Raw genomic sequence first — 16,831 nt, forward strand, 5'->3', positions numbered from 1 at the left:
ACTAGGATGAGGGAATTAATAATAATGAAAACAGCAACAACCAGTATTTATTGAGGTCTCAGTATGTTTTTGGTATTATTTAGGTACCATTATTGGCCCTCATTTTATTGATGAGGAAATTACAGTACTGGGAGTGATCCAAGCAGATGAAGTAATTTGTTCACTAAGTGAAAAGGTGAGGGGGGTGGTTATCAGGTAAGTCTTCCCAAAATAATATTTAAAAATGGGACTCAACAGATAAATAAGAGTTAGCCAGGTCAAAAAGGATTATGGGCAGGGGGAAACTGACGTAACATGTTTAAGGAACAGAAAAATATCTACCATGGCTAAATGCTGGAGAGAAAATGTACACCAGGTTGAAGCAGTCAGTCACTTGCACCAGGATTTTGGATAATACACTCAGAGCAATAGGAAGTTGTTGAAAGACAGAAGTATCATTAACATTGAACATGTCTTACAGAACATCCAAATACCTTAAAATGGAATTAAACACATGGAATTAAGTATGATGCAACAATCATAGCAAAAGAGAATAACTTAGAATTGGGGTGTGCTCAAATAAGATAAAAACTAAGAGTAACAATGATTCTCCAAAGTACGGTTATGGGTTGAATGTTTGTGTAGCTCCAAAATTCTGTATTGAAACTCTAAAAACACAGTGTGGCGATATTTGGAGATGAGGTCTCTGGGGAATAATTAAGTGTATATGAGGTCCTAAGGGAGAGGCTCTGATCTGATAGCTTTAGTATCCTTACAAGAAAAGAGCTAGCTCTTTCTCTCTCCCCCTGCTCCCTTGCACCAAGGAAAGGCTGTGCAAGCTCAGATGGAGAAGATGGCCATTTGCTAGCCCAGAAGAAAGACCTGAACTTCTACCCTCCAGAACTGTCAGAAAATAAATTTTCTGTTGTTTAAGCCGCCAAGTCTACAGTATTTTGTTATGGCAGCCCAAGCTGACTAATACACGGACAAAGGTTACTGTCTAAAGCCAGTGCCCTAGAGAACACTTTACACGCTCGAATGACCAGCTAGAGGCTTTTGCACTGAATTAGTAAAATCACAAGAAGCTGTTGTTCTTGCTCTATAACGAAAATAAACTGATAAACAACAAAAATCAAAGCGTTTAAAAAATCTATTTGAAAGCTCAGTATGAAAAACCTAAATAGAAGTAGCTGTTCTCACCTCAGACAAAACAGCAGGAAACAGAGAAATCCATAACAGGTGAGGGTAAGGAGAATGCAGTAACCTTTGGGAAAACTTCCGATGACTCCATCTGAGCTGACACCACAGATTAGGATTCTGCCCCCCACGAAAAAACTAAATTGAAAGATGGGGGGGGAGAATTCTACCCCTCAAAAAGTATAACTCTGTATGCAAGTGATCGAGATCAGATTAAAAATGGCAAAAGCTGTGAACAAAGAAAGAGAGCTGACAGTTCCTGGGGGGAAGAAAAGTCAAACTAAAATATTATCTCTACCTGAAATATTCCTCAAAACTATGGGCAAAACACAGATATTCCCAGACAGAAAATAGCTAACAGAGGTCATCTTCATCAGCAAACCCAGAAGTAGCCCACAGAAATATTGCTTTACTGAGAAACGTGCAAAAGGAATTCAATGGAGGAAGGGCAGTATTCTTAAAAAATGATTAAGTAGCAACTGGATATCCCATAAGCAAAAAAATAAATAAATAAACCACAACCTAAACCTGATATGCTATATAAAAAAAAACTAACTCCAAATCAATCACAGATTCAAATGTACAATGTAACATACTATAAAACTATTATAAAATTACATAGGAGAAAATCTTCAGGCCCCAGATTAGCGATCATTTCTTAGGCATGAACACAAAAACATAATTGCTAAAAGAAAAACCGTATTTGACAAAAAGTAAAAAAAATTACTCTGCAAAGACCCTATTAAAAAGATAAGACAACTTCTCCTTGGGAAAAAAAGATTTCCAAATCGCCTGTCTTACAGAGGACCTATAGCAAGTATAGACAAAATAAAAAAATGGTGAGACTATTAAGTGCTGGCAAGGATGCAGCGAAACCACGCGGAGAGGATTAAAGGGACGCCTGAGGACAACGTCTCACCAAGGAGAGGGTACCCCTACAGAGACAATGTTATAAAAAAGGAACAAATTCTGGAGTACAATAACTGAAAGGAAAAATTCAACAGAGGGGCACAAGTAGCACATCTGAACCGGAAGAACTCAGTCGAGATTACCCAGCTTGCGAAAAAAAGAATGAAAAAGATTAGCAGGGCCTCTGAGACCTGCGGGGCGCCACCAAGGAGGGAGCCCATGAATCGCGGAGTCCCAGAGAGAAGCGGGGCGAAAGCAGCACAAAGAATGTTTAAAGGAATAACGACTGAGGAGTCCCAAATTTGATTTTTTTAAAAGCAAAAAACATTAGGGTAGTAAAATTATGCCGTGTGATCCTGCAATGGTGGATACATATCAGTATTAATATGTCAATCCCCACATAATGTGCACCACCAACAGTGAGCCCTAATGTAAACTAAGGATTCCGATTGATAATGACGTGCCGATACTTTAGTTATAACAAAACTACCACTGTGGTGCAGAAGGTTGGGAGGGTGGGAGGGTGGGAGGGTGTGTGTGTGTGTGTGTGTGTGTGAGTTCTCTGTACTTTCCACTCAATTTTGCAGTGAACCTAAATCTGTTCAAAAACAAGTATTAATTTTTTTTTAAAGTTCCCTAGAAAATGTTATTCCTTGTGTATCTGAATAATTGAAAGCAACAAACTTCCACCACCCATATTGAATCCGCCCAGATCTAAGCATGGAGGCCTTTCCGCACTTCTAACCAAATCATAAATGTTGCCATTAAAATATTTGTTTTAATTTGGGACTCAGAGTCACAGCTAATAAACAAGAATGGGGAGGAGAAATTGAAAAACAAACTGAATGCAGCTGCTGAACTAGAAGTTTCACAACTCTATTTAATGCATCCCTTCATTTCTTTTCTGAGTAGGTCCCATACAAAACCAAACCGCATGCCACTGACTCACACAACCTACATTTTCTCCTTAATTCATTTTGCAGGGTTATTTCATCATTACATTTTAGATTGCTTTTACAATTTCTCAGGAGGTGGACAACAGGTCTGGATTATTCTTGAAGTTTGATGTCCAGGACATTTTAATAATTCTGTCATCTAAAAATATGCCTCCCTAAAAAGAAAAATGAAGAAATTTATTTATATTCCTGAGTATTATAGTGATATATACAGGTAAATTGGCTAGAGAAAGGTTAGGCTTAAAAAAAAAAAAAAAAATCAGTACTTTTTATATGTTTTAACTTGCTTTTTGTTTTAATGAACTTCCCTAAACTTATTTTAAAAGTGTTCTAATAAGCGCTGCTGATATTATTGCCCACACTACAGTCCCTATGAAAAAGCCTTTAACCAAATAAAGAATTATTAGATGGTCAAACCAGTTGAAACTTATTGATATACATTTAGAAATATGAAAAAATAAAGAAATTTAGAAATATGTATGGATACATGTAAAGAAAAACTGGGAATACAACTGGACAATCTACAAGGTATATTTTCAAAAAGGCCAATTTAAATAAAAAATCTTAAGTGCTGTGAGGACCACTTAAAATCAGAAGTAACAAAGATAATTCAGCCAGAGAACAGAAAATGGCCTCATTTTATAACATAGGTAAATTTACAGAGGAGGACACACAATGATTGATAGAAAATTCAACATTTGTTGTCCTAAAAATATTTTTTTAAACTATAACATAAATAAATGGAAAAAATAACCACTAGGCCTCGAACATCTCATACGTATGTATTTATATCTTAATCGGGGAGGGGGAGGGTGAAACAAGAAACATGATACAGAAACCTGACAAGCAAAATAAAATGTCACCTAATGTTAGGAGCTGGATAATAGTTGGCCACCAGAGCCATTCTCTAAGAAGCTGGTCAGCTGCTGACCAGTTTAAAAAAAAAAAAAAAAAAATCAAGGCTTTCAAATCATTGCAAATTAAATATTTTATATACACACACTTGCACCATACTCAAGCAGTATCAGTCATATTCTGAATAGCAAAAAAATACTCAGAGCTGAACAGTAAATAACTAAGATGAATTATACGCAATTGCATGAAATCTCTGCCTACCGGCTTCCATAAAGATTTTGCAAACCAATTTTGTGAGTGGTTGCTGAGTTATGACCCCTCCATTTAATTCAAATATTTAAACAGGTACAAAGCATTTTTAAAATGCTGCAGAAATGATGACACATTGAAAAATATGTCTACCACAGAATCCACTGATCAGTCCGCAGTATAGACTCTGCATCACACCCTATGTCGAATGTGCGATATTTTCTTGCCTCTTTCACTCGACTAAAGTTTGTTCATATGCCAGGCACTGAATCATTATTTCCTAGCTAAGTATCTTTTAGGGTCCTGTTTCGAACTGAATTCCTGTTGCACGTTCGGCCGTAGTCAAAGGCCAAGGCGATGGTTAGCTCCTCCTCGCCGGTGTCCCAAGGCCACAGAGACTGTCCTCCTTGAGGCCCCGTCACACCAGCAGCCCCCAGGCAGCGACTCTCGGGTTCGCTGAGCCACCACGGAGCCAGGCAGCGCGCAGGAGTCGCTAGGGAGAGAGCTAGCTTCCAGCGTGCGAGGGAAAACGGCTGGAAAGAAATACTGACGATCAAAGCCACTTTTAAGAGGATGACAAGCCAAGCCAAAGACAGGGAGAAAATATTTACAGAACACCTATCCATAAAGAACTCTCAAAATTCAACAATAGGAGAAACAAGAGGACGGCGTAGGTCACGGCTGCCCCGCCGCCTCCCGCAACCACATCGGAATCACAACTAAAATACAGAACCAGCATCACTCAGGGCCTCCTGAGACCTGGCTGCACAGAAGCCCCGCAGCCAGGGAGCTGAAGGAGCACCGAGAGCGGGAGGAGGGGCGGAGACGCGGGGGGATCGGGGCTGGATCCCCGACAGAATATACCCCAAGAGTGAACCCTAATCTAAACTGGAATTCAGAGGATAGCAGGGCAAACAAATATTTAAAGACATGATTGCTGCAAGCGGTCCATAAATGCAAAAAAGTAGGTATAAATATAAAAAGCTTAAATCTTACCATAAAACACAAAATGGGGAGTTCAAACAGAAATCAAATGGCAAATGTAGGTCAAAATTATGAATCCAGAGGGGAAAAACGATGGTTTTCTAGAATTAACTGCTAGACAATGAAAGGGACAACTCCATTCTTTGAGTTATATAATATGTTATTATAACCGAAAGTTATAGACAGGAAAGGGATACAACTTTCAGTGTCTGAAGCTTCTGGCTATGGTAACGTGAAATAAGCATTAATACAAAGGAGACCTGACATAACTGATGGCCTATCAAAATGAGTCCTCCTGGTTACTCCAAGGGAGTGCTGGAAGGGACGGAACTTCCAGACTGTGTCTTCAGATTTAACTTAATTCCCACAACATTCAGAGCACTTCAATAAATCTTTGTCTTCATTAATTAAATCAATCCTACTGATCAACAATCACTACAAAAATCTTCCTCTCTATCAAAAAATGACTAATTAAGATACTACAAGAAAGATTATTCAAAGTGCCCTATTTTACCCTCTTACCATCATTCTTTATTTGAGAAGAAGGGAAAGATGGGTCTTTCCATCAATTTTAACTAACAGGATCATTTCTGCAGCATAAGATAAAATGGCAGTCTCTTCGGACCCATCAACCAAAGAAATAAGATCTGAAAAGACTGTAAATTTATGAAGACTAGTTCAGCTCTGAAAGCAAAAGAACAATTTTATTTTATTTGTAAACAAAGCATTCCAGAATGGAGTGGAATTCCACCACTGGAAGTATTAAACCAATGCCTAACTATGAAAGTTGGTAATCAAAGAGAAAGAATTAAGCATTTAATCTCTGCCTTTCACATACAGGATAACTGTGGTTCATTCCTGGTTGGTGAGAGAAAACTTTTTTTTTGATAGAATAGCCGATAATCACTGCAGAAAACACAATACAATTAGAAAAACCACCATTGTACAGCCTTCAGTGTAACAAAACTTATTAAGTAAAAAGTTGTTTCAGAAATGAGGCCAAAATAACACTCTGCAGATTCCTTGCTAAGCTCCACAAGAGAAAGCGATCTCCAATACGCAGACGTTTGATGGCTCACTGACCTCTCCATGTGATCAAACAAATTGCAAGACAACCTGATGCTATGTGTCTCCTGCCGGGGTGAAATGATGCAGGCAGCAATACTTAGGACCTTAAAAAAAAATCCTTGCTCTGAATGTTATTTAAAAGCCTCTTTAGGGAATAAAGAAAACATTATTCTAATGAAAAAATACGACCAGTGCAGAATTTGCATAAGATAACTGGCCTGGGCACTGCAAAAAAGAAAAGGTGGAAGTTTTAAGTTGGACTAAAAGGAACTCGAAAGACGTGACAAAATGGAAGAAGTGAACTTGAATTACAACCTGGTTCAAAGCAGCTGGAGAATGCTATTTTGAGACAATTGGGGAATTTTTTATTTCTAATCCTTACCTTCGGACGTGTTCATTGATTTTAGAGAGAGGAAGGGAGAAAGCGGGAGAGAGCAAGAAAGAGAGGAATATCGACGGGAGAGAGAAACATCGCTGGTTGTCCCCCGCAGGCACCCGGCCGGGGACTGAGCCTGCAGCCTTTTGGTGTATGGGGTGACACTCCAACCAACCGAGCCACCCGGGCAGGGCCAAGCAGGGAATTTAAATTATAGTTTGGATATTAGATAATAAAGTATGTTAGTTTTCTGAACTAATATGTAATTTTTGGTTATACAGGAGGGGGTGGGTCCTTATGCCTTAGGAAATGCATAGTTATTTGCAGTGGGTGAAATGGTATAATATATGGAACTTACATTCAAATGGTTCCGCATAACACACATACGTATATATCATACATGCTAAAATGTGAACACCTGCTTAATGGAGGTGGTGGTACATGGGTCATTACTATACTATCTTTTAAATATATGTTTATGTTTGAAAGGTAATAGGGGGTTCCACATTGCTATAACATCTCTCCTTACCAAATGCTTTAAGAACCAGAAAAACAAAAACGTATTTATAAAATGTTACAAAGTTAAAAAGAAACTTGAAGTTTTAAAGAAAATTCCATTCTCATCCACGAATATGTCTATTGAAATACTGAAGTTCTTGGCTTAACTATAATTCAGAAATTAAGGCAACTCAACAGCACTGTTTACCTACTGCTGCTTTCACCCTTTTATTATGAGTAGAGCTAACGTTTAGACGGTTTCTAAATTTTTATTATAAATTCATTCATTCAATAACCAGTTTCCAAAGACCACTTACTTTCTGATATACACTGACACACCGAAAAGCCAGATTCCATGTGTCATATTTTCCATTTCCAAAAAAATCAATTGGAAAGCCCATGATATAAATGGAAAGAAGAAAAATAAAAGGACATACCACTTGTATTAAAAGCCATACAGCAGACTGGTTTTTCATGAGCCGGGAAGTGGGCCACGATACCATCGCTGTCAGAGTCCTCGCTCACGAGCACCTTTACACAAAGAGAGAGGCAAATGGAAGTCAGCCTTTAGTCACCAAGGACTGCGCGCGAAGATACACACGGCGACGCCACATGGCCCTGACCAAGGAACATGCTTCCACTACACTGGAAGATCATTCTTGTCAACATACGGTGAGAATGCCACCTCTCTTTTCAGTGTACAAGTCTCTCACCTCCTTGGTTAAGTTTATTTCTAAGAGTTCGTATTTTTGAAAAATCAACAAAATTGACAAACCCTTACTTGGACTAACAAAAAAAGTAAGTTAATCTTAAAATGTTACATATTATATGATTTCACTTATATAACATCCTAGAAATCACAAAATTATAGAAGTGGAGAACAGATTAGTGGTTGTCAGGAGAAAGGGAAAGGGGTAGGTTGAAGGATGGGCTTGAATACAAAGCGGTGTGTGTTCAACAGTCCAGTGTCTTAACTGCGGTGGATTATGTTCATTGTGTTAATCTATATATGAGATAAAATCTACAGAACTACACTCACCCACATACAAATACGAATGGATGCAGGTGAAACAACTGGTGGGAGGCGAGTAAGGTCTGTGGCCTAGTAAGTGTGACGTGCCACTGTCCATCACCTACAGCTGGAGGAACTGGTGAAGGGCACATGGATAAATGAGTCTACAATTATTTCAAAATTTAAATGTAAGCTGCAAGCTTTTGAATTTCTCTCTGAGAGCTGACAGATAGTATCTCGTTGTAGTTTTAACTTGTCTTTCTCAGATAACAAGGGAAGTCATGGGCATAGATTTTATACCATTTGTTTGTTTTCTGTGATATATTTGGGTTTTGCACATTTTTGTATTTTAACTCAGTCTTACAAGACTCCCTTTCCTTTTATGGATGTTATAACCCTGTACCTCTCCTTCCAACACAATTAGTATTGAGTACTCTAGTTGATGGTACTAATACAGAAGCCATCCAGCAAAAGGCACATCAATCTTGGTGCAGAGCAAACCCTCATACCACTACACAGGGTTCTTTGAATCTTCTCTTTATGAGCTTCACAGATACAAAAACCAGAGACTTTTGGAAGGATTCGCTCCATTGCATTAGCACCTTGCCTAAAGCGTCAAATCCATAAAACCAGAGATATCCCAATACAATTGTCCTAAAACATGTAATTTTTACTCACCAGTTAACTAAGCAGTATGAACCCCTAAATATATTCAGTAAAAACACGACTATATTAAAACAAAGCAAAGCACTTTAACTGATACAGAATGAATAAGCCTCTAGCATATGAACAAAACACCTAAGGAACCATCAAATTATTACGAACAACACATGTATTCAAGGCAAGGTAGCTCAAGTTTATGTCATCAGTCTAGAGCGCTTTTCTTTGATTAGACTTTGCCACATTGCTAACTTCAATTATATAAATGTGTAACTTATCCTGGGCATGAAATGCTTCTAAATAAAATATGAAGGTAACACAGATAAAAATGTACACAAAGTCAACTAAATCCATTCTTCCTTGATGCAGTTACCACGCAATGATCCCGTCATCATAAAATCAAACTAATCAACTTAGTATCAGAAAGATGGTGAGTAGAATTTTATACACCACCCCTGAAAACATGAAAATATCTTTATTAAAGGCTCGATGGATTTAAACAGCAACAGTGAATCTAATGTCAGCTTGAGCTCCTGCGATGTATATAGAAAAGGAAACATTACGGCTGAGGTCAAACATCAGTGGGAAAGGGCTAAAAGTGATAAATCTATGACATTAACCACTGAAGTTTTTTTTTTAATACAATCCAGCATAACCTAAAAACAGCCCTGTACTCCAACTGAACTATTTATCAGAGACAAAAATGTCTTCTTGACAAAAAACAGATTCACATTAATAAAAGAAGGGAGGACGGTATACACTGAGGAAATCTTGTTGCTTTAAAAAATATTTATAATTATTTCAAAATGCACATAGCAACTTACCATTTATTGACCATCAACCTACTTCCTGTCTTATAATAGAATGTTTAAATCAAGTTAAAACTTTAGAATATAAGTAGGAATGAAAAGAAGAGTATGCTCCCAACAAATAACAGAAAATAGAAAATTTCAAACTGATTAACACTATTTAACTTTACTACTTACTATTTAACACTATTAAACTAACATTTCTGAGTCTTATTTCCTGATAAACAATTTGTTTCAGGTGTTACCAATGAATTTATCACAGAAAAATTAAATTTTGCAACTGCACAATCTACAGTCCACTTCCATGTTCCAAACCTGAGAATTCCATTTTAAAATTATAAAAAGTTATTGAAGAACTGGGCGGGGGGGGACACACATTTGAAAGCATAAGGCCTACTGACATGCTTTTTATAAAATTCGTTTAATTTTGTCTTTTCCATGCTCCTACACTTAAACATAATAAAATAATGAGTTACATCTCTAGTTCATCAGAGATAATGAGAGATAGCATTTCCTCCTTTTAAATGACCACAAATCTGTCTGTCAGCAAAGGCTAGATGTTTAACAGACATGCTTACACTCCCCACACTAGACAATGCTGAGAAGGCTTGTTACTACTCTCAGTAAACGTGGGTGGCCTTGGAGGTGAATTCATTAAGAATCAAAGGACAAAGGAAAATAATTTTTCCTTTAACACTCATAAAACACTAAAGGGTTTATATACTTAATTCCAATTTAAAAAGAGAACATCTGTAGGTGTCCATCAACTTGAGCTAATTAACACAACTTTTTAAAATGCCATACGGTCAACTGAAAAGTTTGCTAGCACTTCATTGAAAAGAGTTTTAAACAAGAATACAAGTCCATAACATATTTGGTTAACCACAAAGTTAAGATGGGTGAGGTAGAGAAATATTATTATTCAGATTTCAAATAAAATACAATAACCAAATTCAATAACCAAAAATTTCAGAGATTTTTTTTTTTTGGGGGGGGGGTCTTTTAATTGCAGTAGACTCCTTTTTTTTTTTTTTTTTGAAATGCCACTTGATCTTACTACAGGAATTAGTACATGAGTAGCTGACAAATGTAATCTTTCAATAAGATGTAAAAACATATATACTGGAAGCAGATTTTTCTCAAAAAAGCATCCAATGTTTAGGGTTAGTACTTTAAAGGCTCACATATTTCTAAACATTATATCCTGAAAACAGAATTAAGTATATAGTCCATGTAAAATTTTTTTTAAAAAATTTAATATGTCTTTATTGATTTCAGAGAGAGGAAGGGAGAGGGAGAGAGGGAGATAGAAACATCAATGATGAGAGAGTCATTGATCGGCTGCCTCCTGCACGCCCCCTGCTGGGAATCGAGCCCACAACCCGGGCATGTGCCCTGACCGGGAATCGAACCACGATCTCCTGGATCCTAGGTCGATGCTCAACCGCTGAGCCATGCCAGCTGGGCTAAAGTTAACATTCTTATTTCACAAATGTGGCTCTACTCCTATCTTATTTCAGTAGATATAAGATTTTATTTTATAGCAATGATCACAAACTAACTGAATTTTAAAATTACTTCCTTTCAGAAATGTATTTAAAATCTAAAACTCTAATACACAAAAATACATATTTATGAGTACATGAGGAAAAAAACTAAACCCAATTGGTTTCTTATCAAATAGATTTAAATGCCAGCATAATGTATTTTCCCATGTTTATAATCACTCCTAAATGTTTCTGAGCCTAGATTTTTAAAATCTGTTTTATCTGAAAATATAGAATTTTACAATTGGCAATTATCATGTATATATTCTAACATATACTTTGAGATTTCATGTATTTGTTCATATTTATAAGAAAATATCTGTAATAAAATTGGATATTATTCACATTACTGTCACTTGTAACCATCATAATCAATTTTTTTTTTTTACATTCCCCCAAATATATAAGATCCTGTTATCTTCTATGAGCAAGCATCTGCTTTAAAAATAAATTATTATTATTATTCTGATTTAGGTCCTAACAAGTCCCATTTAAAAAGTAGCAGTAGTATTAAGAACAGAACAGTATAAAGAGGTATGTAATTTATTTGTGAAACAAATATCCTGATGAAGAAATAACAAGAGAATCCCTTAGAACCTCAATTTTATCTTCAGGTTTGATACACTAATAGAATTTAAAATAACAGGTTCCAACATATTACTCATCCTTTTGTTTGGGGGGGGGCTAACCTGAAATAACCTCGATTTCTAGGAATCCAAATGAACAACCGACAGGCCAGTACGCTTGGGCGGGTCTTCAGTGGCCTTACCTGGCCCTCTCCGACTGTCTCCGTGTCTATCACGGTGATGACGCCGGGGACCAGCGGGCTCCGCCGCGAGTTGCTATGGATGGCCACGTCATCCTCCGTGGCCCCCGAAGGCAGCGTGCCCGTCAGCTGGGTCACCACTTTCCCAACCATTGTCAGGCCAGTTTTCAGAGTCTGTACAATGAAAGGTAGAATTTATAAATAACTTCATATCAGTATTTGGCATCTAAACAGAAACATGCATTTGTTAATTCTCCTACCCGTTAAATTCTTTATTTTCTTATGAGCTTAGAGGTAGCAGTGAACTGTCACACAAATTCAGTCTGACTTTGCGTGTGACCTTAAATTCAGTATCAGTTTGAGTGAATGGTATCAGTACGGCCCCCAAAGTCGCCATGGTGACGATAAAGCCATACGTAAATAATTAAAAAGCCCTGTTTCACATAAGGATATAATTTTCATAAAAGTTATTTTTCCCTTTTTAATGTATATAACTTAAAATATGTGACATAGTAAGATGTAGGAACTATAGGATATTCTATATTTTGAAAATTTTAAATCTAATCTGAAATCTATTTTTTAGCATGAAAATGACTAGGATGCTGGTAGAATCCCTATCTGAAAAAAAGACCATGGTTCCAAAGATAATCTATAACATGCTGTTATATAATATTGTACATCAAAATTTAGATTGTGAAAAGTACAGTCTCCATCCAACATACTAATTACTAGATGAATGAAATATATAAAATTAGCAAAGAAGGTTCTTTTCTCTCTGATAAGGGCAAATAATTCAATATAATGCTTCTAAAATGCAATTTCGATTAAAGATAACTTAAGATGCTTTAAAATTACATTTAAGTTGCACTTCATTCAAAGCAAATAGATAAAAGTAACTTGTGTGTATTTTTTTATTTGATGGGTATCTCATCTAATTAGTCTCGTGTGCATTAGCAAGCAATAATGTCAAGGTAATGTTGGGGGTGGGTCTAAAAGGAAGAAAGGTAAAGCAAAAAGCAAATTATGTGATTCATAAATAATGAACAAGGATCTAGTCACTATTGCCAAAATAAGTAGTCTAGATTACATGGGCATATCAAAAATTATGTATAACAGAGACACATTCAGAAATGATTTTTCCAACTCTCGTATTGTGAGAAAAAATTATGAAAATACTTCAAATTACTCTTCAGTAAGATGACTCTTTAAAAATACTTATGGGAAAATAAGTGTTATTTATCAACAATTAGGTTAGAATTTAAAAAAGGAAATGCATTTCCAAAGAAATTTTCCATTAAAACACCATATAACTAACAGTAGTAATTAATGCATTATTTTACTGTAGCTATGTTCTATGGAACCTTTACTATGAATCTGGGATTTGTTAAGGCTCTAAACATAAGTGATCTCTGTAGATTTCCTCAAACACCTCAGTTTAAGAGAAAACTGAGGCTACAGAAGTTAAGTAAAACAGCAGCTCAAACAGCTAGCCAACGACAAAGCCAGAATTTGAAACTAGGACTATCTCCAAAGCTTGGTTTTAACCACTGTCCAGTATTTCCTTGTAATCTATTCCTGTTACTACTTGTGATCTCACACTTCATGATTTCAGAGCACACATACATACCCGGGAGGGGGTGGGGAGGGAGACCATAATAGTGTATCTTAATAAATACTTAAATAAATGACCAGCAAAGCCATTTGCTAAATTCAAGCAAAAAGATATAACTTACAGCTGTCTGAAACCAGGAAAAACCCACAAATCAATTGTAACTGTTTTGTTTAGTGCTAAAAACTCAAACTGCAGTGATTATAAAACACAGTAACGTTCCTCAATTAGCAGCCAAACATTTGTTTCAATAATTCACAAGAAATGACTTACACAGAGTCTGTTAGATTGTTGTCAAGAAAGCCTCTGAAGGACCAACAAAACCAGGCGCCACAGTGTATTGATGTCAGAGGCTGGCCAGGAAGTCTTATTAACCTCTGAGATGCTTCAGTTGATGTACTTACTCCATTACTGCTAATGGAGATGCTCCCACTTAAACGGAGCTACCCCTTTATCAAAGAAATGCCTTTCAGGTTTCAAGTCTTAGCTTGTATATTCTCTCCATCTGCCCTTGAGCCTATTACTTCATGCTCTTATGCCAATGAATAGGAATAAACTTAAATAACTGGAGCACACAGAGTGGGCAATAATGTATCAAAGCAAACCACAAGATAAAGGGAAAAGTTAATATAAAAGAACTAGAAAAAACTAAGGGGGGCCTAAGGGGGAAGGTAGTATATTTCATAGTAAAAGGCTCATATTACATGAAGAGTTATAGATATTTCTCATAAAAAAATAAATAATGACTACCAGTGGGGTCATCTTATTAAAATTTAACAGTCATCAAATCTGCACTCTGTATAGTAAGTGACAAGGTAATACTATCTATCACAGCTTACTAACTTCCAAGTAAGGTCTAATGCAGCAGGAGAGAGGGGTGCTAGGCATTTTCTACATTAGTAAAGACCTTTGCTTCTAGGAGAAATTTGTTTCCATGTCACATCGATGAGCACTAGTGCCCAGAAGCAATATATAATGTTATTTAATAATTTTTGTATATCATATTTGGGCACCTAAATCCACTGTGTAATTACCTTTGTCACTACATTTCAGTAGAAAGGAAATGTGCGTACCTGATGATTTCCCCAAACACATACAAAAACGGGTAGAGGCTAAGAAAAAATTAGGAATTAAAAAATCTAAATAGGCCAAATGGAGATGTTAATTGAGATGGAGTGTCCTCACAACCTGAGGTATCTAAATTAAAAAGTTCATTACATACATAAATACGAGTATTCACAGGGCTATCTAAGAAGACGGAACATAGGTTTATATCGAATGTGAGATAATCCACTATGACCAAAACTTCAAATCAGCATAGTACTCATTCTGTTGCGCTGCAGACAGATTTGCCAAAGGGCCACCGGTCATCTTTAACCTTTCCCGTGCCGTATCAGCTGTCCTCCCTGTCCATTAGCGCTAATGGTGCTGCTCTCACAAAACCTGTTAGTTGTCATTAAGAAGTTATCAGATAACAAGAGAAAATAGAGGCATTTTTATTAAATCAATTGACCGCACTGGGGTTAAAACACATTAAAAAGAAAACTGAAATAGGACAAGTTACAGGGGTGACTAGAAAATATGGAACAAGATTTTATAAATGTATCAAAATAATCCAATTTGAACAATTTCAGTATTAACATTTTCCTTTATTACCACCAGAGAGAATTCATCACTATTGTATTCTGAAGGAAAGACAAATTATTTTGAAATTCAAAGGGGGGAAAAATCTAAAAGTATAAACTTTAATTTTAAGTGCTATTTGAAAATCCAGAAATTGTTTTAAAAAATTTTTTTTAAAAAGAGTACTGCTGCAGAGATCCAAGTATATATACAGTTAACATATTTATGCTTACAACTGCATAGTGAGAAAAACAGTAAAAACTTAAAAATTAATCCTTCTATGTAATAAAGTGGTTAACTGCCCTTTGTGAAGCCACATAAGAAACTGTCATCAGAGAGAGAGAAATCCTAATCTTTCCGAGAAAGTGATACAATGATGAAGTGAATGTGAATTTACTTTAAGATTAGAAAAGCATCTTCTCAATGATTTCCACGCTATAACTCAAAAAATATTGTATTACCTAGAAATGATAAAAATGGCAAGAAATAAGAAATTTTCTTTTCTATTTTCAGTGATAGTCTAGGGAAATCAGATTAATCCTCCCAATGGAAACTAGTACGAAAACTGGGTAGAAATTTTTTTTAACCTCTACTTGAAGATGCTGAATACTTAACACGATCGCTGAAAGTTCCGAGTCCCGAACCCCAGAGAACAAGGAGATCCAGGCGGGAAGCAGGGCAGTGCGGCCTAGACGCCGCTGATGACCCCAGAGTGCTGCCAAGAGGCTGAGTGGCGTTTCGGTAACGCGCGAAGTGCGCGGGCCGCTCAAGAAGCCAGCCTGGCGACCGTCCCCTCCGCCTCGGGTGGGAACGTAGGGGTATGCAACAGACACAAGAGCGAAGCAGGGAGCCAAGTATCTCAGAGATATTTCGGTGAGCACTATATTTAAGTCCCTTAAGTGATCTCAATCCCTGAAATTCGGTTAAGATGTTCCAAGACTGACAGTGCCGCAGGACTCTGGTATCATCTCAAACTCAAAATTGTTTCTCAAGATTTTTGAAATAAAGTCTGGCAAACAAGGAGTCAAGACTTCATAAATGAGGACCGGCCGAGACGAACAACAAAAATACACCAAAAACGAAACCAAATATTGGAGTTATCAGAAGCATACTTAGAAATAACCATGTTTACTGTATTTAACCAATTTGGTAATTTGAAAAAAACTGAATTCTAGAGAATCAGAAGTTATCAATATTCACTAAAGTATTTCATCCATGCATATATGTTTGATTTTATCAAACTGTTTTTGTAAATATATTGAGATAATCATATCTCTTTTTCCCTTTAATCTGTTAATGTGGCAAGTTACACTCATTGACTTTTGAGTAACAAACCAATCTTACAGTGTGGAATTTTCCCAACTGGATTGTGCTGCATTATCCTTACCATATCTATTTTTTTCCTTTTTTCTGCTAGCTTTTTGTTGAGGGTTTTTCCTGTCTATGTTCATGAGGAAAGACAGGACTACGGTTTTCCTTTTTCATAATGCTCAAGTTTTAGTATCAAGGTGATCGTGCATCACAAAACAAGATTAGAAATAATCTGACTCTTCTTTTATTCTATGGAAGAATATTTGTAATTTAAAAAAAAGAAATGGGTGGCTTACGTTCACGGTTCTATTTTCCCTTCATTTTATAAACTTACAAACAAGAACATGAATAAGCATTAAAATCAGGCAAAAAGCAATGAACAAAAATTAAACATTAACCACTTCATTCAAGTGCTAATGGAAG

General features: G+C 36.5%; 1 protein-coding gene across 10 annotated transcripts in view; it reads right to left on the reverse strand.

Annotated features, from left to right (window-relative positions):
• BCAS3 (BCAS3 microtubule associated cell migration factor) overlaps nucleotides 1-16,831 on the reverse strand; it is a 421,342-nt gene that overhangs the window by 312,782 nt on the left and 91,729 nt on the right. For all 10 annotated transcript variants that reach the window (XM_081160910.1, XM_081160913.1, XM_081160909.1 and 7 more), the window contains exons 12-13: nucleotides 11,869-12,039; nucleotides 7,509-7,602 (exon numbers count right to left, since the gene is read on the reverse strand). In XM_081160910.1, coding sequence (XP_081017036.1) covers nucleotides 7,509-7,602; nucleotides 11,869-12,039 — 265 coding nt within the window. The remainder of the gene's footprint in view (nucleotides 1-7,508; nucleotides 7,603-11,868; nucleotides 12,040-16,831) is intronic.

This window comes from Miniopterus schreibersii (genome assembly GCF_964146895.1).
Source record: "Miniopterus schreibersii genome assembly, chromosome: 16".
NCBI classification, from domain to species: domain Eukaryota; kingdom Metazoa; phylum Chordata; class Mammalia; order Chiroptera; family Miniopteridae; genus Miniopterus; species Miniopterus schreibersii.